General features: G+C 49.7%; 3 protein-coding genes and 1 long non-coding RNA gene across 9 annotated transcripts in view; 1 reads left to right on the top strand and 3 right to left on the bottom strand.

The window, feature by feature from the left end:
* Nucleotides 1–3916: 3916 nt before the first annotated feature.
* On the bottom strand, nt 3917–6860 carry C2H17orf49 (chromosome 2 C17orf49 homolog). 4 transcript variants are annotated; one of them, XM_066262913.1, is made up of 6 exons: nt 6655–6860; nt 6345–6439; nt 5649–5750; nt 4690–4880; nt 4378–4482; nt 3917–4174 (listed from the first exon to the last, which is right to left on the bottom strand). In XM_066262913.1, exons 1-6 carry the CDS (start codon nt 6673–6675, stop codon nt 4110–4112), a joined length of 579 nt encoding a protein of 192 aa, XP_066119010.1. In that variant the 5' UTR covers nt 6676–6860; the 3' UTR covers nt 3917–4109. The 4 variants fall into 4 exon arrangements, with proteins under 4 accessions (XP_066119010.1, XP_066119011.1, XP_066119014.1 ...); XM_066262914.1 differs by having other exon boundaries at nt 3917–4170; nt 6655–6849; XM_066262917.1 differs by lacking the exon at nt 4378–4482.
* A 136-nt stretch (nt 6861–6996) lies between these two features.
* Nucleotides 6997–8849, bottom strand: RNASEK (ribonuclease K). Its single transcript, XM_066262918.1, has 3 exons — nt 8466–8849; nt 7698–7774; nt 6997–7319 (listed from the first exon to the last, which is right to left on the bottom strand). The coding sequence occupies exons 1-3, from the start codon at nt 8541–8543 to the stop codon at nt 7178–7180; spliced, it is 297 nt and encodes a 98-aa protein (XP_066119015.1). The 5' UTR covers nt 8544–8849; the 3' UTR covers nt 6997–7177.
* An 82-nt stretch (nt 8850–8931) lies between these two features.
* Nucleotides 8932–26700, top strand: part of LOC136326649 (uncharacterized) — a 48627-nt gene continuing 30858 nt past the window's right edge. Inside the window, exon 1 of the long non-coding RNA XR_010729495.1 lies at nt 8932–9090. This is a non-coding gene — a long non-coding RNA (uncharacterized lncRNA). The remainder of the gene's footprint in view (nt 9091–26700) is intronic.
* Nucleotides 10996–25661, bottom strand: LOC136326644 (polyunsaturated fatty acid lipoxygenase ALOX12). 3 transcript variants are annotated; one of them, XM_066262910.1, is made up of 14 exons: nt 25085–25661; nt 24397–24601; nt 23264–23345; nt 23035–23157; nt 22817–22920; nt 21967–22127; nt 20827–20970; nt 19406–19615; nt 14770–14856; nt 14385–14554; nt 13773–13894; nt 11600–11700; nt 11307–11477; nt 10996–11186 (listed from the first exon to the last, which is right to left on the bottom strand). In XM_066262910.1, the coding sequence occupies exons 1-14, from the start codon at nt 25217–25219 to the stop codon at nt 11007–11009; spliced, it is 1995 nt and encodes a 664-aa protein (XP_066119007.1). In that variant the 5' UTR covers nt 25220–25661; the 3' UTR covers nt 10996–11006. The 3 variants fall into 3 exon arrangements, with proteins under 3 accessions (XP_066119007.1, XP_066119008.1, XP_066119009.1); XM_066262911.1 differs by having other exon boundaries at nt 24403–24601; XM_066262912.1 differs by lacking the exon at nt 19406–19615.

The following is a 26700-nucleotide window of genomic DNA, read 5'->3' as shown; positions in this document are numbered from 1 at the left end:
GGTTTCAGGACCATTTGGTGGCTTTTGATGTGAGGGTTACTTTGATCTCTGCCCAGTGTGAGGGTGGCAGTGAAAGTAGGGACTCCTTTGGTATCAGATTGGTATTGATTTTGTGTTACCTGGTCAAGTGTGGGATGTATGTTTATTATGGGGCGTTGAGTTAGTTTGATTATTTTGGTCACTGGGAACCGCATTCAGGTTTGAGAGCAAATGGTAAGTTTAAGGCATGGAGTTGGTTTTGAAGCTGCATTAGTTTAGGAGATTCTGACACTCACAATTTGGAGATTGTCATCTTGGAAAATCAGGAGGACTTGCTATGTGTCCTTGGGGAAGTGGATAAGAATTTTGTTTCAGGGATTCATAGTCATTGGTGTATATGGACAATCTGATGCTCAAGTACAGCATTCATGCTGATTTGGTGGTGTGTTATGTTTTGGGGTGCCATATAAGTTTCAAGGCTCAGATAAGATTGGAAGGGACATAAAATTCAATTTGGAGACTTTTATTAGCTTGCAGTAGAACATAATAAGAACCTGAGAGTGTGTTTGTAGGCCTTCTATGATAATGGGTCCATGAGGGGGAGCAAAGCTTTACATTTGAATATTGTGTTAACTTAAATGTGAGGAGGGGATATTCCTGTGTATGCACAGATAGCCAATAAACTTTTTCCAGGGGGCAGAAACAAGATGAGGGCCCAGGGTGGGAAATTAAAGTTTTGGGGTATTCTTATTTTGGGGTGTTTTGCAGTTATTTGAGTGAAGCTGAGGGATAGATCGTAAGGTGAGATTATTTGGAAGGTTCACTTAATTTGGAGTGTGATGCTGGTTTGGGGTGTCCTTTGCTTATAGTTCCCTTTCACCCCACATTCTAGAAATCTCTTTCTTTAGTGAACCCCAAATATGCCCAGGATTTGACCAGAGAAATTTGGAAAGGGAGTGTATTTCCTCTTATTTCTATGTGGCCTGAATAGATCTGAGGGAGAAAAGGTGGTTTTAGACTCTGAACCCCAATTTCTTAAGGGAGCACCTCAGTTTGGCAGAAGGTACGGGAAGATGAGGTGTCTTGTGGTAAAAGTGGACACCCCTGACTAGGTCAGTGCTGTTGGAACTGTGGCAAGGAGAGGTGGTGGTTGGGGTACAAGGAGTTGATTCTTGGACCCTGGTTTTCTAGAATTACAGCCCCAAACAGAAAGCAGACAGAGGACTGGGCGTGTTGATAGACAGGGAGGAGGGGTTCCTCCCGGTATTAGGGGCTAGGGGGTAAGCCAGGCCAGCTCTGCACGCCTGGGTCCCTGCTCTGTTCGGCTCTCCTCCCCTCTCTCCCTCCCACCGCCCACCCCACAACCCAAGGGAAAAAAACTGCCTGTGCAACAGCAATGGCAGATTCCAATCCTCCAGGCTTTCCTGAACCACTACCGAGACCAGCCAGGGGGGAGGGGAAGGGAGGAACGGGCTTTCCCGCTTCCCTAAGACTGGGGCTATGAGCTTGACCTCCTGGCCCCTAGCCCTTCGAGGAGTGCCCCCACTCCGGTCTGGAAGCCAGGTGTCCTGGACCCTAGCCCCCGGGCAGGGGGGGAGACTTGGAGAGACGGGGAGGAGGAAGGAGGAGTGACTTCCAAAATTGGCATCGGGACAGAGCAGGGCTGGCGGGAGGCAGGCGAAAGACGGAATTTTCCTGAAAAAACGGGGGTATCTGAGGACCCCAAATTTGGAGAGCTAGTCAAGGACTGTCCTGCCAACATCCTAGATTTTTTGGGGATTTTTTGGGGGCCCCAGGATCCCTCTAGATGGGGTGAGGAATGTAGTGTTGGGGGAATCTGACTGGGGCATTGCAGCTGCCTCTCCCGCCGAGTTGGACACGGATGGGCTGGGACGGGTTTGGGGGGGGTGTCCCCAATTCTGACTTAGAGTGGAGGAACCCCCTCCTGAGCTCTCTTGTGGGGGTCTCCCCTCCCTAGGGCACTCCCCACTCCCTGAGCCAGCCAAGAGGAAGGAGGCCAGCGATGCGACTGGGGCGGCTCCTTTCTCCTGCACCCCAAATGTGAGGGATGCACCCCAAATTTTGATCCCTTCAAAATAGGGGACCAGGATCTCAGGGGAGAGTAGCTGAGGTAAGTGGGGAGGAAAGTGTCCCCTGTTTTCAGGAGAGACGTGGCGGTTGGGGGGGAGGTTTGGAGGTACGTGCTGGGGTGGGGTTGGGCTTTGTCAATCTTGGAACTGGGGGGATAACTGGAGAGGTTTTCTCTTATGGCCCTAAACTGCAGTCCCCCAGATAGAAACCAAAGGCTGAGACCAGAGGGTCCCCCAACATCCCCAGCCATTAGTAAAGTGTCTGATTTGTTTCACCCCCACAAAGGCTCTGCCGAGGATGGGTGCTGGGGGCAGCTGTTCAGTTTGGGGGGCTGTGGAGGGTGGAATGAGAAGGACTTGATGTAGGATAGTGGTGTCAAGGAAGGGGGTCTGGCACCTCCTGGGCCTAAAAAGACTGCTTACACCTACTATCCTAGGTCTTTTTGATTGCTAAGAGTTTTGGGGGGTGTGTCGGAAGGGAAGGTGGTAAAGGGTGGGATGGGAGGTGGGAAGCTAACTTTTGGGTTTTAGAGGATATTATTTTGATTTGCGAAAGTGATTTGGCCCTTGGATTTTGTTTTCTGGGGTTTACTTTTTAAAATCAAGTCCTGGACAGGAGAAAAAGGCTGAGGGAAGGCCTAGGGTGGGGTTGGGGAGAGGCGTGTTTGTCTCAGCTTAAACGTGGCTTTCTGGGGTGGGCCACCTTCCTGGGCCTGGTGGATAGGCAGATGAGGATTGTTGCACCAGGTGGGACTTGGGTCCTGGGGGGCCATGGGGAGTGGAAACACAGCTGGGGGTTAAATACCTGGCCCCTAGGTCCAGATGGCTCTCTTCCTGGGCCCTGCTGCTCCCTTCTCCCCCTGGCCTCCATTTCCTGCCTTGGGCCTCCATCTTGTGGCAGGCCCAGGGCCCAGGGCAACTTCCGGCCCCCCTCTCCCAACCATGTTCCAGCCCCACCACCTCTGGATTGCCAACTTCCAACTCTGCTGTCCTTGGCCTCCAGTCTCTCCTTGCTTTCTCTTGGTTTCTGACCCAGAGAGGGGAGGACTGAACACAGGAAGCCCTGGGTCCCTGCCCTTGCTGACTCGAGAGTTTTCGGTCCCCCAGTCATTCCCTATTTCCTCTGCCTTGGACCCACCCTAGGGATCCCCTGAGCAGTTTCTACAGAGGGAAGATGGTTCCAGTCTTATTATACTGCAGACATGCCCCTTGGGCCCCTCTCCCCCAGTTGCCTGCTCAGCTCCTAGTCCTGGATTCTTGTTTTCCCCAACCATTCTTGGGACGTTTGCCTTTTGTGCCTCCTCTCTCCCTGCTCTTGGTGGTGGGGCTTCCCAGCACTGTCTCATTCTCCCTTCCTTTCAACCCACCCGTCCTGCTCCCGCCTCAGCAGCACACTGTGGTTTGTACGGCACTGTGGCCACGTCCAAACCACACTGTGGTGTTAGAGCGAGGGCAGGGGAGGCACCGCTGAGGCTTGGCCCTGGAGGCCACCCTGAAGAACACAGACATCTGGGGCCTTCTTGCAAGATTATAGGGTGGAGGGGGTATGTGAAAGCACGGAAAACAGCCCCTCTAAAATCTCCAGGCAGTCTCAGAAACACTGACTGCTAGAGACCCTGGGAGTAAGTTCTGCCTTCAGAGAGCAAAGTGGAGCCTTTGTTCCCCACACCCAGCTCCCCTGGCTCTAGCAGCACAGAAATATTGGCACTGCAAAGAGTCTGCCAATATTGGCTGAGCTGCTCCAGGCAGGGTGGTGAAAGCTGCCCAGGAGGGGCTGAACCCCTGGGGGCTAAGAAGAGAGTGAATGGCCCCTTGTACTCCAATAATGTTAAGTGGAGGCACCAAGGTAAGAGGAAAATCTTTATTGTTTCTGTATAAAAATGTCCATTAGATGCAAGTGAAAGAGGATGGAGGAAGATGCTTATACAAGAACAGCAAGGTGGGCAGCCTCCGCAATCTTTGACCCTCTCTCATGCAGGCCTTGGTCAGAGTCCTAGGTGATCCACAGGTCCAAGGTGAGAAGGGTCAGAGGTGGAAGGTTCAGCGAGACAGCAGAGGAGGATCAGCAGAGGTCATGAGAAGGCCAGAATCCAGGGTCAGGCTGTCTGGAACAGGAAGTAAAATGGGCCGAGATGGAGCAAGCCCCAAGACAATTCCTGACTCCAAAGCCCCTCACTCTTCACTCACCCAACCACCTGCAGTGTGTATGAGAGAACCTTCTCTTCCAAAGCCCCTGTACAAGGGAGGGGACTTCTGCTAAGACCCTCCCTGACCCCTTCAGCTGGGATGGGAGGAGAAGGACTCCTACCCTGGTCGAAGTTGAGTTTCTTGGATGGAGGAGTTTCTCCTAGCCCTTCAATATCCACCAGGTCACTGTTGGCGTCGGAGTCATTCAAAGCACTGAGTGTCACATCTGGGAGGGGGGCATAAGCTAGGTTCTAGGTTCCTTGACTTCCCTAGTTTCCCAAAGCTTTGAGCTCTCCCTCCCTCCCCTACCCCAGCCACTCTCTAGAAACCTTCACAGGGAGAGGAAGAGATTTGTCCTTTGACCCAAGCCAAATTCTCTCATTGAACCTCGGATGGGAATTCAACCCCTAGGCAGCAACTCCACAGCCCTCACCAGCCTTCTGTTTCTTTATGGGGGGACCCCCGGCCTCAGGGACACTGGAGCTGCTTGGTGGAGGAGCTGCTGGAGGAGGTGTCAAGACACCAGATGCCACCTTCTTGGGCCCTTTTTTGGGTGACTCAGCTGGAAGGGGGATACCAGAGTCTTCATATACTTTGCGCTTCACAGTAGCCTTTATCTGAGCCCTGAAGAGAGAGCAGGTTAGGATGGGAGTCATCATCTGAGAACCTGAGGGGGAAAGGGAGGGGCATGGATAAAGGGGGCACTCTGAAGGAATACCAGGGAGCCCCTTCAGAACTTGGATAAGAATACAACTTACAGCCCCAATTCTTTGGTTGGATCTCATTTTCCTTAAACTTTTCATTCACTTAGGGCAGATGGAGTGTAAAGAGGAATTCCTGGACTGAGCCATTGGAAGGGCCCATCTCCTAATTCTCTTCTGGGAAAGGAGTATGGATGTGAAAGGCTAACAAGCCTTAGTGATCTATTTACAGATGGATTCTGATCAACAAGTTCAGAATGACAGCACCCCTGGAAACATCTCAGTAGAGTCCCAAGAGAGCTGTATAAATAACCAGGCAGCTCCCCATGTGTGCCTTGACTGGGCAAGCCAGGGGTCTTGAACCAGCAACTTCAGCATTCCAGGTCGATGCCTTATGCACTGCGCCAACACAGGTCAGGCACCAGGCAACTCCCATTACCAAATTCAATTACTGGGTATCTCAAGTCATTTAAAATAAAATTCTGGGAAGGTCCTGATTACCAAAGCACTTTGGTAACTTCCGACCAATTATGCCATTTATCTTTCAGTCCTCAAGGGGATGCTAACAAAACTAGCAACAAAGTAGGAAAGATGTTGAGCTAGAAGGAAGTTCTGAGGCAGATGGAACAATGGGTATGGAGGAAGAAAGCTGCCCACCCCCCTCTTTCTATACCAGCCACCCCTCCCTCACACTGTCCGTTCCTTGATGACACAGCTGATGTGATTAAGATCGTCCCCAAATCGCTTCACAGCAGCCCTCAGCATCTCTATCTCCGTCTCCGTCCATTTGGCACTGTCAGAAGGGGAGAGGGGAATAGCGAAAGTGGGAGGAGGGGTGTGGAGCTAGCCCCCAGGCTTTGCATTCCACAGCAACCAGCCTCCTCCCCTTAATCCCTGGGGGCCCACCCATGGATCCATAAAGTGGACCTCCTTAAAAAAAAAAAACAAAAATTGTAAAGATTTTAAGACCCCGTGGGAACCCCAAGGACCCCCAACCACATAACATTGCAACATCCGCCACCTTATAAGAAAGCCTCTTCCCCATCATCGTGAAACAGCTGCTATCAACAGCCTACTGAAACCAATTCGACAAGTAGGGGGTCTTACAAACAGAACCCCTGAACACAATCTGAGGAAGTTCCACAAGACTGGGGGATGTGGGTAGTGGTGGTGGTGGTCTGTCGTCTGCGGGTTCAGGTTATGAGCCTTAGTCTGCGGTTTTATCTGTCATTCATTCAACAATCATTTACTAACACCCACTCGACACCGTGCCAGACACAAAGGTGAACTAAAAGTAACACCTGTCCCTGCTCTAAAAGAGTCCGTGTCAGTGATCCAGTCCAAGCGTCCGCACTCAGCATCCACGTCCCAGCCCGGGCTCACGTACCCCGCGGGGGAAGAGTCGGCCACGGGATGCAGCTGCATCGTCAGCTCCCCAAGCTTCGTAAAGGCGGCGCCCGCCGCGGAGAAGATCTCTCCGACCTGGGGGCCGGGCAGTGGGGGGGGGGGGTGAGCAGGCAGCATTACGGGGTACCAGAGCACACCCCACGCGGTCCCTCCCAGAGCCGCCAGCCCCCCAACTCTCGCCCGCCTCCCGCCCCCCACTCCAGGCGGAAGAGCCGGGAGCCAACTTGGGGGCGGCCGGGGGACGCTCTCCCGTAGCCGCCAGGGAGCGCTGTCCGCAAGGGAGGTCGAACCTTTGTGGACGCTGACGTCATGGTCCCGAGCGCTTCCGCCACGGAGATGTTGCCGCCGCCACTGCCACCACGGAGCCGGGACCACGAAGAGCTAGCGGAAAGAACCTCTCCGACCCGCGCTGGAAGTCCCACCCCTACCCGCAGCTGATTGGCTCAAAGTCGGACGCTCAGTGCCTCACGGACTGCAGTTACTTAGGCTGCCTCGGTGCGTGGAGGGAGTGGAAGTCGCCGCCTCACTTCCGGCCCGGCTGCCCTCCACTTCCGTCAAGAGGTCCGTAGTCTATAGAGGTGGTAGTCTAGCCCAGGCGCCCGCCTCTCCCAAGCCAAGCACAGACACAAAGCTTAAGAGAGCAGTTTCTCTTTATTGTGGAACGGGAAAAGGCAAAGGCGAAAAGTACGGAGGGACACGTAACAGGCAACCCTAGCCTCTCTCTACTGGGGCCGGCCCCAGAATGGGGGTCAGGAGGGAATGGAGAGAGTCTTTAAATAGAAGAGAGGGCTGAAGAGGGTAAACGCGACAGTGCTAGCGCACCATATATTCCTTGCGTTTATTGAGCCGAACTTGGCAGAAAGAGAAGCCTCCGAGGAGGAGATAAAGGCCCGCAGCGATGAAACAGTTGTAGCTGACTTGCTCGTAAAGGTCGTATATGTTCTGGGGGCCATTCCTAGGAGTGGGGATTAGGCAGAGAAGTGTCAGAAACATTAATAGCAGCCAACATATACTGAGTACTAACTATATGCTAGGTAGAGGTTCTAGGTGCTTTTACGTGTATTATTTCAATCTTCTTCACCCTATTACAGCATCCACTTTGCAGACGGGGACGGAGGCACAGAAAAGTAAAGTAAAATATATAAATAAATCACAACTAAAGTGTGAGTTTAGGATGGCTACTGAGCTCAGACTCCTATGACCAATACGAACTGTAAGCTAAAGAGAGCAGTTCTCCACAAATAGCCTTCTACAGTTCCCTGCCACAATTCTGCAAACTGGCCCAGCCACCTCCCACCAACTCTTAGCCCAGCCTCTCCCACCTAACACTTACTCAAAATCTTTATCCGTGAAGGGAACGTCCTCAATTAGCACTGCGGAATGGACGTTGAAAAAGATTCCGAGCATTATCTGAAAGCAGGCAATGGGTAGGTTTTAACCTCAGGCACCTGCCCTTGTCACTCCCTAACTTCCACTTATAATGTTGCCACAACATCTGGCTTTGGGAATTAACAGAATGCGCTGGGATTCAAGTGGCTGTTGCTGGGTTCGTACTCAGTCACCCGAAACAGGGCATGGGGTGGTGACAAAGAGATGACTTGGTTGGGGCAAAGGCAGGATTAGTGAGTAACCCTGGGAGTCCAGTTATTCTCCTCTTTAGAGGAGTCATTATCACGGGACAGGGCATAAGGGGTCAGGGGGAATCGGCACTTCATATTATTTCTTCCTGGAGTGGGGCGAGTAGAGTTCTGGGGAAACAAGACACAGCTACCCATTTCGGAAACAAGCGCTCCCTTTCCTCCAAGGCCCTCCATTCAGTTTAAGGATCTCTCAGGAACCCAGCTCTCCTTCCTCTTTACCTTGAGGGGCCTCCAAATTTACCAGCCCGGGCTCCCATTCCAAGCTCCAGCTCCCTCCCTCACTACCGGCCTTCCCAGCTCCCCATTTTTCAACCTCAGTTCTGTCTTGTTTTCCAGCGGCTCATCTACCACCCCCTCCAGCCGGCCTGCTGCTTTCTAAGGCCTAGAGTCTCCTAGACTTCCAGCCCCCAACACCCGGGCCCCTCAGGCCCTCTCTGGTTCTCGCCGGCCAGTCCCCTTACCAACATGATCACTCCCCAGGCACTGAGAACGATGCCGCAGGCGGCCAGCTTGGGCCCACAACACAGAAGGGATGCCATGAAGAAGGCAGTCGGAGATCGCCTAGATCTGGGCCGAGTGAAGAGGCGGTGAAAGAATCCTCCGAGGCGCTGGAGGGGTAAAAGCGAGCTGGAATCCCGGGATCGGGCCACGAAGTGCAGAAGACCCTGAGGTGCGCGGAGGGACGCGGCCTGGGACCCAACCTTCGTACGGGGGGGGGACACCAGGCGGAAGACGCTGGGCCACTTTGGCTTCTCTCCAGACTTTGGCGGTAAAAGGCGGTATCTGAAACCAATGAAGCCCCTCCGGAGTTCTCTATTGACCCATGTAGCTGGGGCGCGAGTATTGTACTAGCAAGCGCCTAATGTTTCTTGGTCCCTCCCCCCCCGTAGGAATGGGAAGAGCTGGTATATCACATGATCCATTTTGGCAAGTCACGTGATGAGGAGCGGTCCCTGGCGAACGGGAAAAGTCTAGATCGCGGCAACTGCTGGTAACATTGGCGGTGGGCTCTTAGTAGCGGAGGATTTGAACTGACTTTGCTCTCAGATACTGTAGTTTCGGGTGGTATCCAGTGATGGGGAAATGGTAAGTGTGACATAGAAATTCACGCCGATATCTCCTCATCCCTACCTTTAAAAATAGATACTGTGACGTAGTAAAAGGAAATGGGAGACCCTTCCTGAGAGCAAACGTGCTGTTGAGGCTAGAACCCTTTAAAAGTGCAGAGGGTTGTTGGCATTAGCAATTCTTAAGTAATATTTTGTTACCAAACATAGACTACTAAATGGTTTTGGATGCCAAGTCCAGGTGATAATATGGGTGATAGGAAAAGCTTAGGGAAAGTAGACTGAGTAAACTTGTGAAGGTGAGTGGGCCTGCTAAATGTACTGGAGAAAGAAGTAATACACAAATTATCACTTTGCTTCCCTACTGTAAATTAAGAAAACCGACTATAGGTCCTTTGAATAAGGTAAGGTACAAGATTTTAAAAATATGAATAGATCATCCACTCCAAAGAAAAAGTTTGTATACATCACTGGTAACGGACAGGTTTGTAATAATTACTCAGAGAAATGAGTGTTTCAAGAACACTGTTTTGCTCTGAGTTTTTTGTATATAGTCTAGTGAAGACAATGATCATAGCCTAATTTAGAGGGATCATTTTATCCCAAGGCCCCAGAACTAGACAAACAGTGGTGAGCAGAACTTTGTGGTATTTTTCCATTTTTGTGCATATTATTCTGAAAAGGGTAATGAAAGAGAGTGTGGAACCTGGGACACATGTAAAGAAAGACGCCAGTGTACTAAAGAGGCAGGGAAAGTGGCCTTGAGACATGAATTTCATATCTCTTTTGTTTGAGACTGTTTTGGGAAGGAAGTCTGTTGGGGCCAAAAGGTTTTTTTTTTTTTTAAATTGATGTTAGAGGGGAGGGGGCGGGTAAGGAAGGAACGGCAAGCATCAATTTATAGTAGTTGCTTCTTGTATGTGCCTTGACTAGGCAAGCCTGGGGTTTCGAACTGGTGACCTCAGCATTCCAGGTCAATGCTTTATCCACTGTACCACCAACAGGTCAGGCAGAGCCAAAAGTTTTTATCAGCTCCAGGAGTATTTTTTTTGGGGGGGGGACAGACATAAAGAGAGAGGGACAGATAGGGACAGACAGGAAGGGAGAGAGATGAGAAGCATCAATTTTTTGCTGCGGCACCTCAGTTGTTCATTGATTACTTTCTGGTTGCTTTTTCATATGTGCCTTAACCAGGGGGGCCACAGCAGAGTGAGTGACCCCATGATCAAGCCAGTGACCTTGGGCTCAAATCAAGAAGCACCATTCTTGTTCCAGGACTTTGGGGGGGGGGGTAGGTGTGTGAATAGGAGGAATAGGAGTGGAGGGAAAGTTGCCAAAGAACACAATCAGGACTTTTTAAGTTGGCCACCAGGCATGAAGTCTAACTCCTGGGAAAGGAGAATTCGATGTAGTTCATTTCTCTAAGAAATCTCCTCCATCCACTGCTGAGAGCATTCTTTGCATGTTTGCAAGTAGGGTCAGTGCCTTAGAGCAGGATACCCTTGTCCAGGTGCTGCCACTGAGGGCCAAATTCAGCCTGCATCCTGTCTCTTTAGCAAAGCACAGGAGTTTTTGTTTGTTGCATTTTTTAAATCTTGACTAAACCAGAAGAAAATTTTTTGACACACAAAGTTTATATTTCACTGTAAAGTTTATTGGAACACAGTCACATTCATTCATTTTCATATTGTCTGTGGCTACTTTTTATAGGAGAGTTGAGTAGTTGTGACAGAGATAGTGTAGCCTACAAAGCCAAAAATTTTTATTTGACCTTTTACAGGAAAGGTTTGCTGCCCCGTGGGATACTGATGTAGGGGATTTAGTTTGGAGAGGAAGTAGAGCCCTAGCAGCAGAGACAGGAAACCATGAAATTCAAAATGAAAATTTCAGTCCTAGAGCTGATCTGAAGTTTTTCAGGTGGGGGCACCTTAGAGCTCAGATAGTGACACTGTTCTCTATGTGGCTGGGCTTTAAGTATTCATAGGCTAAGTCAAGTTGCTCATTCCGGGCTATAATTTTTCTTTCCAAGTTTTCCAGATCTGCTTGTAATTGGTTTAGTACAGCCTTGGCCTTGGAGCCCGAGAAATACTTTTCCTTGTGATGCCCCAGAGGCACCTGAGAAGAACAAAGGGTCAGTCAGTTTCTAACATGAAGGCAGAAGTACCTGGAGCCTAGCCCCTCACTCTGATGTTTCCCTTCCACTGTCATTTCCCTTTCCTTAGAGTCCTCTCTTACCATGTCTGGCTGGCGTCTACCCAGATGCCATGTTATAGTCATTTGAAGACAGGCCTGTTGGATATCAGGTAGTGACCCCATCACTGTGGCCATTGTCACATCTTCCTTGGTGGTAGGTGGGGGCATTCTCATTGTGCATGGGGCGTTAGGGACCCAGGCATACCAGTCCAGCTGGGGGAAGAAAGTACAACCCTAGGATTCTGGTATTTAGGGTTTGAACCCTCATCTTTCCCTTGGGCATTCCAAGGTCCAGACACTTGCCTTCAGGGACCTAGGCTTTCAGCTGTCCATACCTGGCCCTGGTTGATGGCCCCATGCTGGGCAGTGCATGTGAAGATACACATGGTAAGGAAATGGCAGAGCTGAGCCCGAGACTGGAAGGAGACGGGGAAACCTGGTCAGGAAAGAAACAGGATTTAGAGGCGACAGCAGAGAGGAGAGAAATAAAGGTTGATGTCTTGGATGTCTATCTGGTATTGATGAATGTTGGTTCATTTATTCAAATATATTTGCAACAGACATAAGTTTTTCAGCTCAGCCTCAAGCAATATAGTTTGGTTACCTTAGGTCAGTTACCTTCTCTGAATGTCAATCTTCATCTGTAAAGTGTGGATGATACTTTATTAATGAGGTAATATATCAAAGTCACCTGGTATGTAACAAGTGCTTGGTAAATAATAATTATTGTAACTATGGAATGGTTAGGGGCTGAAAAGGTTAAGTGATCAAAATCCTTTGACTTTAAAGGTGGTTAAGAATTTAGGGCTGCTTTGTCCTGGCCAGATAGCTCTGTTGGTTAGAGCATCCTCCTGAAGCACAGAGCTTGCCAGTTCGATCCCAGTCAGGGCACATACAGGAGCAGCTCGCTCCTGAGGCCAAAGAGAATAAACTGCTTGTTCAAGAGGCTGACCTTGAACTTGGGTTCCTGACTGCTACCTCAGACAGTTTTTAGTTTTAGCACATTTCCTCTACAAGCCTTTTGGGAAAATTAAGCAAAGGTCAGCTATGAGAACTGAGGAAGAGAGAATGAGAGGCACTTAATAGAGGTTAAAATTAACATGTGAAAGTTTTATTTTCTGAATGTAGTTGATACTAGTTGGGGAAAAGATGGCCAGGGAGAGGAAGAAGAGACTTTGGGGGCATGTGGAGCCTAAGGGACAGTCCTGGGATGTCCTAGAGGAAGTTTGATCTTGGGGGGGTTAGGGAGGTGCAGCCTCAGCTTCCCCAGGGAGATGCCCCTCCAGAGTGCAGTTGTTAGCTCATTGCATTCGCAGAGCCTGACCATAATGACTCCCCAGTAAATGTCTGCAGTTGTCCCACAAAGGCAGAAATGTTGGTGCAAAGTGTGAGGAGCAGGGACTGAAGAATGATTTGAAGCAGTCCAGGTTGGCTCAGGTGTGTGAGAGAAGGGATGACCCAAGGAGAGCTCAAGAAAAGCTGTTTCTTCCCCAGTTGTTAAATGTGAGTAGGGGGTGCAAAAGCTAGTGACTAGATTCTAAGCTAGTGGCTAGATCCTATCCGGGGTTTGGGGGAAGACGGATTGGCCAAAGTACCGGGAGCCCCAAGGGACAAGGCACTGAGTTTGGGTTTGAGCCAAAGCATATACCAGGGGTCCCCAAACTTTTTACACAGGGGGCCAGTTCACTGTCCCTCAGACCATTGGAGGGCCAGACTATAAAAAAAACTAGGAACAAATCCCTATGCACACTGCACATATCTTATTTTAAAGTACAAAAAACAAAACGGGAGCAAATACAATATTTAAAATAAAGAACAAGTAAATTTAAATCAACAAACTGACCAGTATTTCAATGGGAACTATGGGCCTGCTTTTGACTAATGAGATGGTCAATGTGCTCCTCTCACTGACCACCAATGAAAGAGGTGCCCCTTCCGGAAGTGCTTTGGGGGCCGGATCAATGGCCTCAGGGGGCCGCATGCGGCCCGCGGGCCGTAGTTTGGGGACCCCTGGCATATACAATATTGAGTTTGCGCCTAGAAATGACCTGCACTGTGGTAAAGTGTGAAGTGTGCCTGGATCCTCTGTGTGTGCGGGACAGTAGCAGGACGAAGGGGGAAATGGAGTGGGTCATTGTGGGGTTTGGTGGGGAAATCTTCCCGTTCATATCCTCAGGTGGGAAAAGAGGAACCACGGAGAGAGATGTGAGCCCCAGTAGGGCCTGGGCAGATCCCCACTAGCTGTGGTTCTGGACCCACTGGGCCCCATGTTGTGACTAGGCATGGGAGATGAACATAAAAGCTGATGGCTAGTATCTCTGTGGAGGATAATCCTTGGGTTTCTAGAACTGTCCTGAGTCTTGGGAGGTAGGAACAGGATCCAGATGCTTCATGTGTGGAGGGAGAGGGGCTGATGGGGGGTTGGGGTCACGTCCCCAGAACTCAAGGCTGAGAAGGGGCTCTGGACAGAGTGTCTGAGGAGCTCCCTTCTCTGGGGAGGGATCTCACCTCGGTTCTGGGCCTGGCACAGCCCCACCTCAGTGATCTCTCGACACCAGGCCTGCAGCTCAGGGTCCCCTCTCACGACATCATCCCCGGGGTAGAAGAGGTGGACGATCCCTTCCACGTACCTGCCCAGAGGAGGGAGCTGAGCTCCTGGAGAGCAGCCGGCTGTCGCCTCTGAGCACTACTCCTTTTCTGTGCCCTCTGCCCAGCTGCCTCTCGCTGTGTCTCAGTATAGATCCTTCAAGACTTGCCTTATGGGACATTGCCCAAGTTCTTTCTAAACACTAGCTTACTAAGGAAGGAATGTGGATTGTTACTTTTAAGAATTCTGTACACGACTGATAATCCCTCTTCATAAGAAAATCCCTGATTCCACCAGATCCATGTTTTTCCCACCCACACACTTTGGCTGCATACACTGTCTATTTCAGTCTCCCCATCTTCAGATCCTATCCTCAGTCTCCTTACTCTCCCTCATCTCTCTCAGGATCGAGTCCTGCTCCTCCTGTCTGGACCTTCTTGTTTCACGTTCCTTTTGCCCCATGCTGACCTTAGGCCAAAGCCCTGTCTCCCTCTCCCCAATGCCCTTCATTCTCAGCTCCCACTCTCACCCACCGGGCAATGATCTCCCAGAGCCGTAAAGCATCGTGGGCATAGAGGGCACTTGGGATTCCCAGCAGGCCCCGGTCAGCCAGATCATCAGGAGGACAGAGCGAGCGATAGGTCAGCTGAGCCATGGCCTGACGAAGCAACTGAACATGGCCCCCGCCACCTGTGCTCACTGCCTGGGACAAAAGAGATGAGAGGCCTTGAGCAAAAAGAGCGTATATACAAAATGTTCAGATGTGAGGCTCTCACATTCAAAGACACAAATATAAAGGGATATACTTCTGGGTTTAAGAGTCAGGGCATTCACATAGGGTGGTCTGGAATCGTTACAACGACAGGCAGTCATATAGAGTTGGATAATTAGGCGGCCCCACACTCCATTACCTCCTACCTTATCAAATATCCCTCCATCTGAGATGAGTTGGGTCCGTGCCCGGGTGTTGATCTCCATGGTGTAGCGGGTGTGTGGGATCAGGAGCTGGATGGAGAAGATGGGAGGGGGTGGTATGGAGGACATGGTTGGGTCCTTCCATGTAGTGTGTGGCACTCAGCATGGTGGCCTTCTCTCCTGGCAGTGCCCTTGCAGGCTGGACTTCTGCTTTTCTGACCACTCATGCTCATGCTCTTTTCTCCTCTGTGAATCAGCTCTGGAGCTAGACTGACTTGGGTTTCAATCTACACTTCACCATTTATTTTGATCCTAGCCCAAGGTAATGGACCCTCTAAGTGTTAATCTGTCTCATTCCCTATCACCTCATGCCAACAGAGTTTCTTTTCTCAAGATATGGTGAAGATTAGGTGAGTGATGTATGAAGAGGTTTTTGTTTTTTTTTCTTTTGTTTTGTTTTAGTGAGAAAGAGAAAGACAGAAAAGAAGGGAGAGAGAGGAGAAGCATCAACCTGTTGTTGTTGTAGCACTTTAATTATTCATTGATTGCTTTCTCATACGTCCCTTGACAAGGGTGCTTCAGCTGAGCCAGCGAACCTTTGGTCAAGCCAGCGACCTTGTGCTCAATCAAGCCATTGACTATGGGGTCATGTCTATGATCTCATACTCAAGTTTGTGACCCAGCACTCAAGCCAGAGACCTCGGGGTTTCAAACTTGGGTCCTCAGCATCCCAGGCTGACGCTCTATCCACTGCACCACCGCCTGATCAGTCAGAAGAGCGTTTAGTACATGCAGAAGTCCTTGCTTCTCGGTTATTATCATTCATTTTCATTGTTTCCACCTTGAGTATTGGTGATATTTAAGAATCAGCCCCTTTTGCCCTGGCCAGGTAACTCAGTTGGTTAGAGTGTCATTGTGATACACCAAGGTTGAAGGTTCAGTCCCCGTCAGAGCACATACAAGAATCAGCCAGTGGCCTGACCTGTGGTGGCACAGTGGATAAAGCGTCGACCTGGAAATGCTGAGGTTGCTGGTTCGAAACCCTGGGCTTGCCTGGTCAAGGCACATATGGGAGTTGATGCTTCCAGCTCCTCCCCCCCTTCTCTCTCTCCTCTCTCTCTCTCTCTCCTCTCTAAAATGAATAAAAAAATGAAATTAAAAAAAAAAGAATCAGCCAGTGAATGCATAAATACAGGGTGGAGCAAAAGTAGGTTTACATTTGTGAGTATATGAAACAAAGTTTATTCTTGTATTATTATTTATTTATTATTGTATTATTTTCTATACAAACAAATATAAACCTACTTTTGCTCAACTCTGTAAGTGGAACAGTAAATCAGTGTCTCTCTCTCTCATTCAAATTTAAAAAATGAAAGAATCAGCCCCTTTTGATTTTCTTTTGTACTTTTATCATTCACATCCTCATAGTTATATTTCACCTCTTTTCTCATTATCAAAGACACACCTCTATCTTCTGGTCACTTCACTGTTGGTTTTTTAGGTGGGTACTTTTAGTCAGAATAAGAGGAGCCATTTTGAGCCACCTACTTAAACAGCAGAGGGGCTGTCTTCAAATCTGCCCCACCCCAGTTAGGCAGTTAGGCCCTTTTTTTTTTTTTTTTTGAATTTTTATGTATTGATTTTAGCGAAGAGAGAGGATAGGAAAGAGGGAGAGAGACAGGAATCAGTCTGTTCCTGAATGTGCTCTGCCTGGGGATTGAACACACAATGTCTGTGCTACAGTACGATGCTCTAACCAACTGAGCACCCAGCCAGGGCAGCCCTCTCTATTTTAATAGCTTTTTTTTCTTTTCTTTTCTTTTTTTTTGTATTTTTCCGAAGCTGGAAACGGAGGCAGTCAGATAGACTCCCGCATGCGCCCGACCGGGATCCACCCGGCATGCCCACCAGGGGGCGATGCTCTGCCCATCTTGGAGCGTTGCTTTGCCACAATCAGAGCCATTCTAGCACCTGAGGCAGAGGCCACAGAGCCATCCTCAGCGCCCGGGCAAACTTTGCTCCAGTGGAGCCCTGGCTGCAGGAGGGGAAGAAAGAGACAGAGAGGAAGGAGAGGGGGAGGGGTGGAGAAGCAGATGGGCGCTTCTCCTGTGTGCCCTGGCTGGGAATCGAACCCAGGACTTCTGCACGCCAGGCCGATGCTCTACCACTGAGCCAACCGGCCAGGGCCTCTTTTCTTTTCTTTTTTTTTTTTTGTTATTCAGTGAGAGGAGGGGAGGCAGACAGACTCCCACATGTGCCCCAACCATTATCCACCCGGCAAGCCCAATAGGGGGCGATGCTCTGCCCATCTGGGGTGTTGCTTCATTGCTCAGCAACCAAGCTCTTCTTAACACCAGAGGTGGAGGCCACGGAGCCATCCTCAGCTCCTGGGGCCAACTCGCTCCAATCAAGCCATGGCTGCAGGAAGAGAAGCAGGAGGAGTGAGAGGGGGAGGAGTGGAGAAGCAGAGGGGTGCTTCTCCTGGGTGCCTGCCCTAACTGGGAATCAAACCCGGGACATCCACTTGCCAGGCCAGTGCTCTACCACTGAGCCAACCGTCCAAGGCTATTTTTAATAGCTTTTAAAAACATTGGTTTCTTTAGGTATTAAAAAAGGACACCTGTTCCTCACATTTCTTTTTATCTCAGACTATTTTGTCTTCATTTTCACCGCATTTCAGATTTTATGTTGATTGGTATTTATCGGAGTTGTTGACACTGGACACAGGAAATGACCCAAATGATACCTCTGGTGTCAAGATGTCAAAGCCACTCACATTAGTCTGAAACTTTTCAGAAAGTTCATGAAAGATGCTGAGTGTCTTAGAAAGCTCAAAGCCCACGTGAGGAAAGAAGATAACCTGAGGACAAACAACTCCTAATAATAGTAATAATCATTGCAAGAACTAATAGTTTTTGTAGCTTTCAGCCTCTGTTACACTGTTATGTCATTTTATCCTTCAACAAGCCACGGTGGAGCTTGTCCTCATCTAGCAAGCATCTGGGAAGTACTGAAGTGAGGATTCAGGATTTAGAGCCTGGCAGTCCGAACCCAGAGCCTGCCTACATAAGCTTTATGACCTTAAATGCTAGTTCTCCTTTGTGTCCTGATAACAACACAGTAGTCTGCCATGAGATGAAGTTGTCTTGGTGAGTGGATATACTTGTGGAGAGAGATGAACTAGTAAAGGGAGACTTTGAGTCTGAATAGAGGCTTAACCTGTTCAGGATGAGCAGAATATGCAATGCAGGAGCACCAGGAGATCAGTAAAATCCAAGATTCTATTATTACACTGGTCTCCATTTTGTTTGTGTTACTCTAGACTCAATGAGGCCATAGCTGCTAATGGCCAAGTTGGGGGGAGTCAACATGTGGGCCCCCAGCTTGAAACATAATTCAGTTCTTCTTATCCAGATACTCATTTGCATATCTTGCCAATATTTCAAGCACCATGGACCTGACACTGAATACTTCGTTTTTGCTTTCAAAACTGGCTTCTTCTCATGACTTGACTGTTTTTGACAGTTGCTCTGGTTTATAAGCTTGTGTCAGTGTTGCTCCTTCTCTGCCATGTTTCCTGTATCTAAAGTGTCATAAAGATTTTGAGACTACTTCTAAGCAAGCACAACTCTTATTTTGCTGCCTTCTTTCTAGCAGTAGATACTGAACTCACTCTTATAAATTACAACACACCCAACCCTGTGGGCTCTTCGTTGTGGCAGCTTAGACCTCTGACCTTTCTCTCTCCAATCTTATTCCCTGGAATATGCACCTGCTGATTACTCCCTTCACTAAGTCTTAGTTTGTTTGTTTGTTTTTCCTTTTCATTCTTGTTACTACCTTGCATGTCTTTCTCCACCTCTCTCATAGACAGCTATCAGTAACCCACTGGGGTGCTCTCCTTTTGATCTGGCCCTACGAAGACTCCTCAGTTGGGGTGGGACTGTCTCCGTCAATACTACAATATTTATAGATTGTGTCTTGTGATTTCAAATTCTAGTTCCAGATTTTTTTTCTGGTTGGTTCTTATAGTCATCACTTGTCTTCCTGGATAAATAGTAAATCTCTTAAGACAGGAACAAGAATTTTGTTTTACTAACAATATTCCAGCAATACTATAGGCTCATGCTCATTGCTAGATTGTCAGGTCTCTGGCATTTCGGAGGGTTCACTTGTAACATGTCCTGAAGAAGCATTAAGTGACTTGATAAAATTAAAATATAAGTCTTAGGTTCTGGCCAACTAGCTCAGTGGATAGAGTGTCGTCCCAGTGTGCTGAGGTTGCCGGTTTGATCCCCAGTCAGGGCACATACGAGAAGTAAACAATGAGTGCACAAGTGGAACAATGTGTTGATACCTCTCTCTCTCTCTCTCTCCCCCACCCGTTCTCCCAAACTCTCTCTTATCCCCCCTCTCTCCCCTCTTCCTCTTCTCCCTCACTCTCCCTTTTTCTCTCTCAAATCAATGAAAAAATTTTTAAAAATAAAACATAAGTCTTAAATATTGATAGTCTTATCGTCTTCCCCCTTTTCTTTCACAAATTAATATAATCATTTTTTGCTGCTGCAGTGTCACTTGATATGGGTTGTTTCCTCTATTGGGCTTAAGCGAGATGGGACATGGAGGGGAGAGGATGTACCTTGAAGACAGGGTGCAGCCCTGGGAGGCACCGCATGGTGGCCACCGCAAGAACTTCAGCTACCAGATGAGTGTTTAGCAGATGGTATTGGAGCTGGTGCAGTTGGAAATCTGAATTTCGGACCCAAGATTTTGCCAGGAGCCAGGCAAGTGGAGGATCTGAGGGCAGGAACAGTGGTGGGGTGGGGGAGCTGGGGTTGGGAGGCTGGATCTGGGAGACAGAAATTAAACATTTACTGAACTTCCACTTTATGCATGACATCATGGTTCTCATTCTTGGAGAAACAGAGAGGACTAAGCATGATTATTATTTTCCAGGAACTTATGATGTAGTTGGAGGGATAAGAACCTTTCCACCCTGCCTCTCACTAGCTGTGGGGCCATATGAGTGCCATGATGGTTAAGTTGAATACAGGAGAGTCAGAAGCAGCATTCAGTAAGGAGATTCTCACAGTGGTTTCAGAGAAATGTGATGGGGCTCTGAGTTAGGATGGGGAACAAAAAGGAGAAGCTGGATGTGTGAAGTAGTTGACAGTACTTATTTACTGACAGTTGAAAACTTTGGGAGAAAAGATATTCAAGAAACAATGAGCCTGACAAGGCCGTGGTACAGTAGATAGAGTGTTGGCATAGGATGCAGAAAACCCAGGTTCAAAACCCTAGGGTCACCAGCTTGAGCGTGGGCTCATTCGGCTTGAGTGTAGGCTCACCAGATTGAGAGTGGGGTCGCTGGCTTGAGCATGGTAGCATAGATGTGGCCCCATGGTCGCTGGCTTGAGGCCAAGGTCGTTTGCTTAAGCAAGGGGTCACTGGATTGGCTAGAACCCCCCGGTCCAAGGCACATATGAGAAAGCAATCAATGAACAACTAAGGAGCCACAATGAAGAATTGATGCTTCTCATCTCTCTCCCTTTCTGTGTCTGTCCCTATCTGTCTCTCTCTTTCACTAAAAAAAACCACACAAAAAACAATGAAACAATGGGTATTGAGAATCAAGGCTACTGAGAGCTTAAATAGTCTCAAAGTGTGTTCGCAAACTAGCAGCATCAGCATCACTTTGAAACTTGTTAGAAAAGCAAATTCTTAGACCCCAACCCAGATACACTGGATCAGAAAATCTGGTGGTGGACCCAGCACCCCATGCTATAATGAGGCCTACAAGTGGTTCGAATGCACACTGAAGTTGGCAAACCACTGAGTGCAGGAGGAGAACTCCAAAAGGCCATCAGGAAGGACTCTTGAACCAGTACATCCAGTTGGGTGAGTTGGGAAACCAGGCTGCAAGTAAAGAGTAACAGGAGGACAAGGCTTACTGTATGAGGATGATAATTTGAGGAGCTAAGAGCCAAGGGACTGGGTCCTGGGAGCAGAGGTTGGAATGAACAGAGCCGTGTTGGGAGGAGGAGGCCCAGGCCGTCTCACCTGGATGACCATGGGCAGCAGCTTCCCACTGGGTTCCATCTTCAACATGACGAGGGGGGCAGCCAGGTACTGCTTCTCTCCTCGGATCACATTGGCTGGAATTCCATCCAGTAGGATGAAGTCAGCTTCAAAGAGGGAACCGTTCTGAGGAGACGAGGAATGTATCTGCAGTTAGCATTCAGAGTCAACCCCGGAGGGAGGGCAAAGGGAGGAAGACTTTTAAAGACATCTTTTTTTAAAAATTTACTTTATTTAGACAATTTTAACAGGATGACATTGATCTAAAGACATTTATTTTAAACCAGTGTTACCCCAGTACATTTAATTTAAAAACAAAGACATTTGTTTAGCTTCTTGCCATTATCCTATATCAGTACTAGCATCCTATTGGCAGAACCAGAGCATCTGTTCCAATTCATCTCATTTTAATTAAAGGAAGAAACCGTCTCGTGTGGGTTGGGCAGGTTTTGTGGTAGCAGACCTAGATTTAGAACTCAGACTCTCGATCCAGTTTGCATCACATGCATTGCAAACTGTCCCATTGTTGAGATGGACATGCCCCTTCCCCGATTATCCCCCAGCAGGCGGCTCCCTGTGTTTGGTTCCCATCAGCTCAGCAAATGGTCTTTCACTCCCTGTTCAAGTAATCCACAGAGCTTCCTCTGCCAGGTAATCCGCAGAGGTTCCCCTGACTACCACTGCCTCAAAATGCAGACACACACGACGGTCACGCTCACATCCTGCCTTGTTCGTCTGCCTTACAGCCAGCTCATCTTTTCTGTTTCCAGCTTTCCTCCTCCAGGAAAGCTCTTCAGTTCTCTCCACTTGACAGTGCATTCATCACCCTTCTTGCTGCCCATGAATACGTGGGTTGGGAGCATTAACATCAGCCAGGGAGTGTCACTGTCCCAGCTAAAATCTCTAGCCCCACCTGCATGTCCTTGGAAATCCAGGCTGGGAGTCAGTCCCTCATAGTTCCCGCACATATTTCTATCATTCTGAGTTTTTTCCAGTACAGGACTCTGCACCCAGGGACAGTGGGTTAGCACAGCCTCCCTTCCCTGACTCACATTTGGTCCCTGCCCTTCACCACGTCTCCCCACAGACAAGGAGAGAACAGTGTAGGGAGGGAGGAGGTACCTGGAGTTCTTTCTCCAACTGGGCCTGAAGCTCCTCCATCCCCGAGGGCAGCACCAGCCGGGAGGGCAGAGAGCTAGAGCGTCTCAGCAGCATGGGGTTGGCACCATTGAGGAACTGGTAGCCAAAAAGCTCATCATCCTGCCAGCACCGGTGAACCTTCTCTGTGGGGTCAGCGTGGAGGGCAGGAGGTGGATTTATTTTTTAGTTGAATTTATTGGGGTGCCATTGCTTAATAAAACTATATAGCAGGGGTCCCCAAACTTTTTACACGGGCCAGTTCACTGTCCCTCAGACCATTGGAGGGCTGGACTATTAAAAAAACTATAAACAAATCCCTATGGACACTGCACATATCTTATTTTAAAGTAAAAAAAAACAAAACGGGAACAAATACAATATTTAAAATAAAGAACAAGTAAATTTAAATCAACAAACTGACCAGTATTTAAATGGGAACTATGCTCCTCTCACTGACCACCAATGAAAGAGGTGCCCCTTCCAGAAGTGTGGCAGAGGCCGGATAAAGGGCCTCAGGGGGCCGCATGTGGCCTGCGGCCATAGTTTGAGGACCCCTGCTATATAGTTTTCATGTGTACAATTCTATAATATATCTACTGTATATTGTGTGTTCACCACCCCAAGAGGAGGAGTATATTCACAACTCGATGTCCCTTCCCCAGGGTCTACCCCAGTGACTCAGGCATATGACCACCCTGTATCCAGCCCTCTGAGATGACCAGGCATGGGAAGGTCTCATCTGGGTAAACATTATGGGGGAGTACAGAGTGTGAAGGTCAGGTCACCAAAAGGGGCCCTCGCAGGGGATATAGAGACCTGGGGAACCACTGACCAGCCAGGGTGCTCTTCTGGCCCCAGAAGATCTGATCAAAATCCTCCAGCTGGTTCCAGGAGCTCAGGAGGGTGTAAACACGTTTGAGGGCCATCTTTAGTGCCCTAGGACAGGTATTGAGGCATGAGCCATTCCCTGATTCCTCAGCCCCTCACCATTTACCACCACCCCGGGTCTCCCAGCTGTTTTCCCACTCTGAGCTCCAGGCTTTTCCTTACCCTGCCCTCAGTGTCCATTCAAAGTCCAACTTCTTCTCCTGGTGGAATCTCGTATTTGGAGGTAGGTCATTCTCACAGCCTGCAGCTATTGTCAGGGGTAACCCTTCCTTCCAGGTGGCCCAGCTAGGAGATGGGGACAAAGCCTCAGGGAGGGTGCTTAGTTCAATGATGTTATAGGGTCAGGGGAGGTGGGGTGAAACTTGGTGGTCTAACATGGGTGGGTGGTCACCGGTATATTTGTCGTCTTTCCTTCAGTTCCTTCTCTCGATGCTTCTGGAACACATCTAATGCATTGTCTCCTGCCAGGCGGGCTGGGGAGAGATTAAGATGATTGGCCACACAAAACTGAGTGTGCTCTCCTGCTTGACTCCACCTTCCTTTTTCTATCATAGCCCTTGTGTTCAGTCATGCTGTGTCGCTTTTATCGCTGCCTGTGCTTCATTCCATGGCTTCCCCAGGCACATGTATCCCAACTTTGTACTCCTGGCTCCACTTCTCTCAGCCCTCAGCTCTTTCCTTGAGACAAAATGTCATGTTTGTCACCCTTTTCTTGTCCCTTAATTCATCGTTCCCTACCTGATCCTGTTTCATCAATAACTATGGTTGAATAAATAACCTGAATTAAGGTGATAACATCTTAATCCGCTCTGTGTCCACACCTACGATATATTGCTTTGTGAGTTTTCACTTCTTAAGCCTCAGCTGTCCTAAAATGCTGTTTGCTTTCTTTAGCTAATTTCATCTTTTTTAGACTCATCATCAAAATCTAGATTCTCAGTATTTATACTCACCTGTATCCAAGTCATATATTTCAAGTTTCCATTCTTACCTGTTCTTGACCTCACTTGTTTCCATATTCATCTCTCTTATTTCCCACAGTAACTAATTCAGTGTTTGCTGCCCTCACGGTTTCGGTTTCTTCCATGTTTTTCCTACCACAGCAGCCCTGCACGTCATATCCATGTGCTTCCCTTACCTGTCTCCTCTCGGGGGGTCACGCCCACCACCCCCTATTCCATGTGCTAGCCTCACCTGTCCCTGCCCTAACTTGTTCCCAGTCACTAGAGATCTTTCCACTTGACTTTGGCTCGTCTGCTTTCCAGCATTGCTGCAACCCCATTCCCTGTGCTCACCTTCTAGGGAGGTGGGATCCACACATCACTTAGTTCCGGGTCCAGTCCCACTTCCAGCCTTTTAAATTCTACGTGTAACCTCCCCCTATTTCCTGTCTTTTCCACCCTTCACCTGCGGAGCAACCACTTTGTCAAGCCCTTTGGACCTTCCTCAGTGCTGTCCCCTGCCTCCCGCCCCACCCCCAGGAGTCCCGAGACCTTGCGCCCACTTCCTTGAGCGGCCCCTCACCGGTACCCTCGGGCAGGGTCAGCACGCCCTCGCCCTGTACCCAGCGGTAGCACGGGAAGGCGGCCTCCTCCGCGTTGGCCCCGGGGCCCCGCACGGTGATGCGGTCGCAGAACCAGGCGTCGTCCACCAGGGAGTGGTGTTTGCGCAACTTCACGAACTGCAGGGGCCCCAAGTCGTCCGGAACGTCGTGCTCGAATTCCTCCACCTGTGGGGACCGGAACCCGCTGAGACTTGGTAGCGGGGACCCTGGACAGGCCGTGTTCCCTGGGGGAGGGGGTCTTCTGTGGACTCTGGTGACAAAGCCTCCAGCATTCCCTCCTCCCAACACCACCAGGAGGTCCCACAGCACCAGGAGGACCGGGACGAGGGGCGCTGGGCGAGGCGCGCAGTGTCCTGAACTGAGGGCTGAGCAGCATCTCCTGCGCCCTCCAATTACCTGAGCTCTCACCGCTTTCGCACCCTTGGAGGACCTTCTTTGACTGATGACCCCGAATGACACTGGCCTGGGTGCAAGCACCAGGGTCGGGGTTGGCGGGTGAGGGGGTTTGAGCCCCTCCTGGGCTCAGGCTAGACCTTGTCCCCACGTACCATCTCCTGGAAGTCGCAACCCGAGCACTGCCACTCTTCCTCGCTCCAGCCCCTCGCCGTGAGCCCGGCTGGGATTGGGGTCCCCGCCCCCCTTGCTGACCTGACCCCGTGTAGACCACAACTGCAGCTCCAGCTCCGCCTCCCCGCGCGCCCCGACCAGCCACAGCTGCACGCGGTTGTGGGACCCGGAGAAGAGCCAGGCCCCGGTGGCTACGCGGATGCGGTAGCGGCCCATGGTGGGTCCCTGGTAGCCAAGGGGAGGGGAGTAGGTCCTGTGCTTTGGGACCGACTCGGGCCGCCGATGTGAGTCTTTAAAGGCCGGTTCGGGCCTTTAAAGATGAGTCTGGGTCCCCGCCCTCCTCACAACTTTCAGGCACTTCCAAGTCTCCGCCCCGGACGAGCCCCAACCTGCGAGCAGCTGAGCAGGCTGTGGGAATGACCGCGCCTCTGTTCCGAGTGTAGCTGCGGGAAGATAAAGGGCCTTTGGTCAGGATGAGGCCGAGGATGGCTGCCACAGGGCTTCTCTGAACCGCCCAGCGAGGCTAGGGCCAAGAGCCTCGAGATTGGGGGGAGCAAGGATGAGGACACTTCCCAAGGTCTCTAGGCCTTTTGGAGAGCTAGTTGGAAAAGGTCGATGAGCTGGCCTTCCAGAGGGGAAAGTGTCCCCTTTTCTGGGCTGGGAGCTGGGGAAGGCGGTGGCCCAACCTCTGGAAGGCCCAGCCTGGGAAGCTTCGCTGGGCTGCTAGACCCGTTATGGTCCAGTAAGTCTTCATTTCCTGATTTCTTTTTTTTTTGTTTTTTGTTTTTTTTTTTGTTTTTTTTTTTTTCATTTTTCTGAAGCTGGAAACAGGGAGAGACAGTCAGACAGACTCCCGCATGCGCCCAACCGGGATCCACCCGGCACGCCCACCATGGGGCGATGCTCTGCCCACCAGGTGGCGATGCTCTGCCCATCCTGGGCGTCTCCATGTTGCGACCAGAGCCAATCTAGCGCCTGAGGCAGAGGCCACAGAGCCATCCCCAGCGCCCGGGCCATCTTTGCTCCAGTGGAGCCTTGGCTGCGGGAGGGGAAGAGAGAGACAGAGAGGAAAGTGCGGCGGAGGGGTGGAGAAGCAAATGGGCGCTTCTTCTGTGTACCCTGGCCGGGAATCCATTTCCTGATTTCTACTGCATTTAAGCCCAGTCCTTTAATAAGTGAGGTTTCCAGGCTGCCTAGAACCTGGGAAAGTAACAGTTTGAAGACTTGTTCTCTGCCTCTTCCTGAACTTGGTTTGAAAGATACCGGCATTAGGAGCCTAGTTACACTAGATATTGAGAGAGGCCAGTGAAAGCCCCTTTTTGTCCAACCTTTATAATTGGCACAGAAAATGTTAGGAACCTGGGTGTTAGGATGTAGTATGCAGTCATTCAGGGACTCAGCATACATGGACAATTTCCATAAACTTTGTCTTTGCCAGGTGAGTGAATCCTTTGTCCCTTCATTACATTATTAGTAAATATTTATAATGGCCTCATTTTACTGATCGTGGTACCTGCTTCTCCTACCAAAATTCAGTTTTCTCCTTAGAAAAAAAAGTTTATGTGGACAGATTTTACTAGCCATGAAGTTCCACTTCTTTATTCTTCCATCTTGTCTTTATCTCACTCAACCCCAGTCATTACCTGGTCCCCATGGCACTCAGCGGAGGAAACCAGGGAACAGCACTAGAAGGATGC

The sequence above is a fragment of the Saccopteryx bilineata genome, chromosome 2 (assembly GCF_036850765.1).
Source record: "Saccopteryx bilineata isolate mSacBil1 chromosome 2, mSacBil1_pri_phased_curated, whole genome shotgun sequence".
Classification (NCBI taxonomy): Eukaryota; Metazoa; Chordata; class Mammalia; order Chiroptera; family Emballonuridae; genus Saccopteryx; species Saccopteryx bilineata.
Note: the sequence above shows the minus strand (reverse complement) of the source record. Positions and strands in the feature narration are given on the sequence as shown.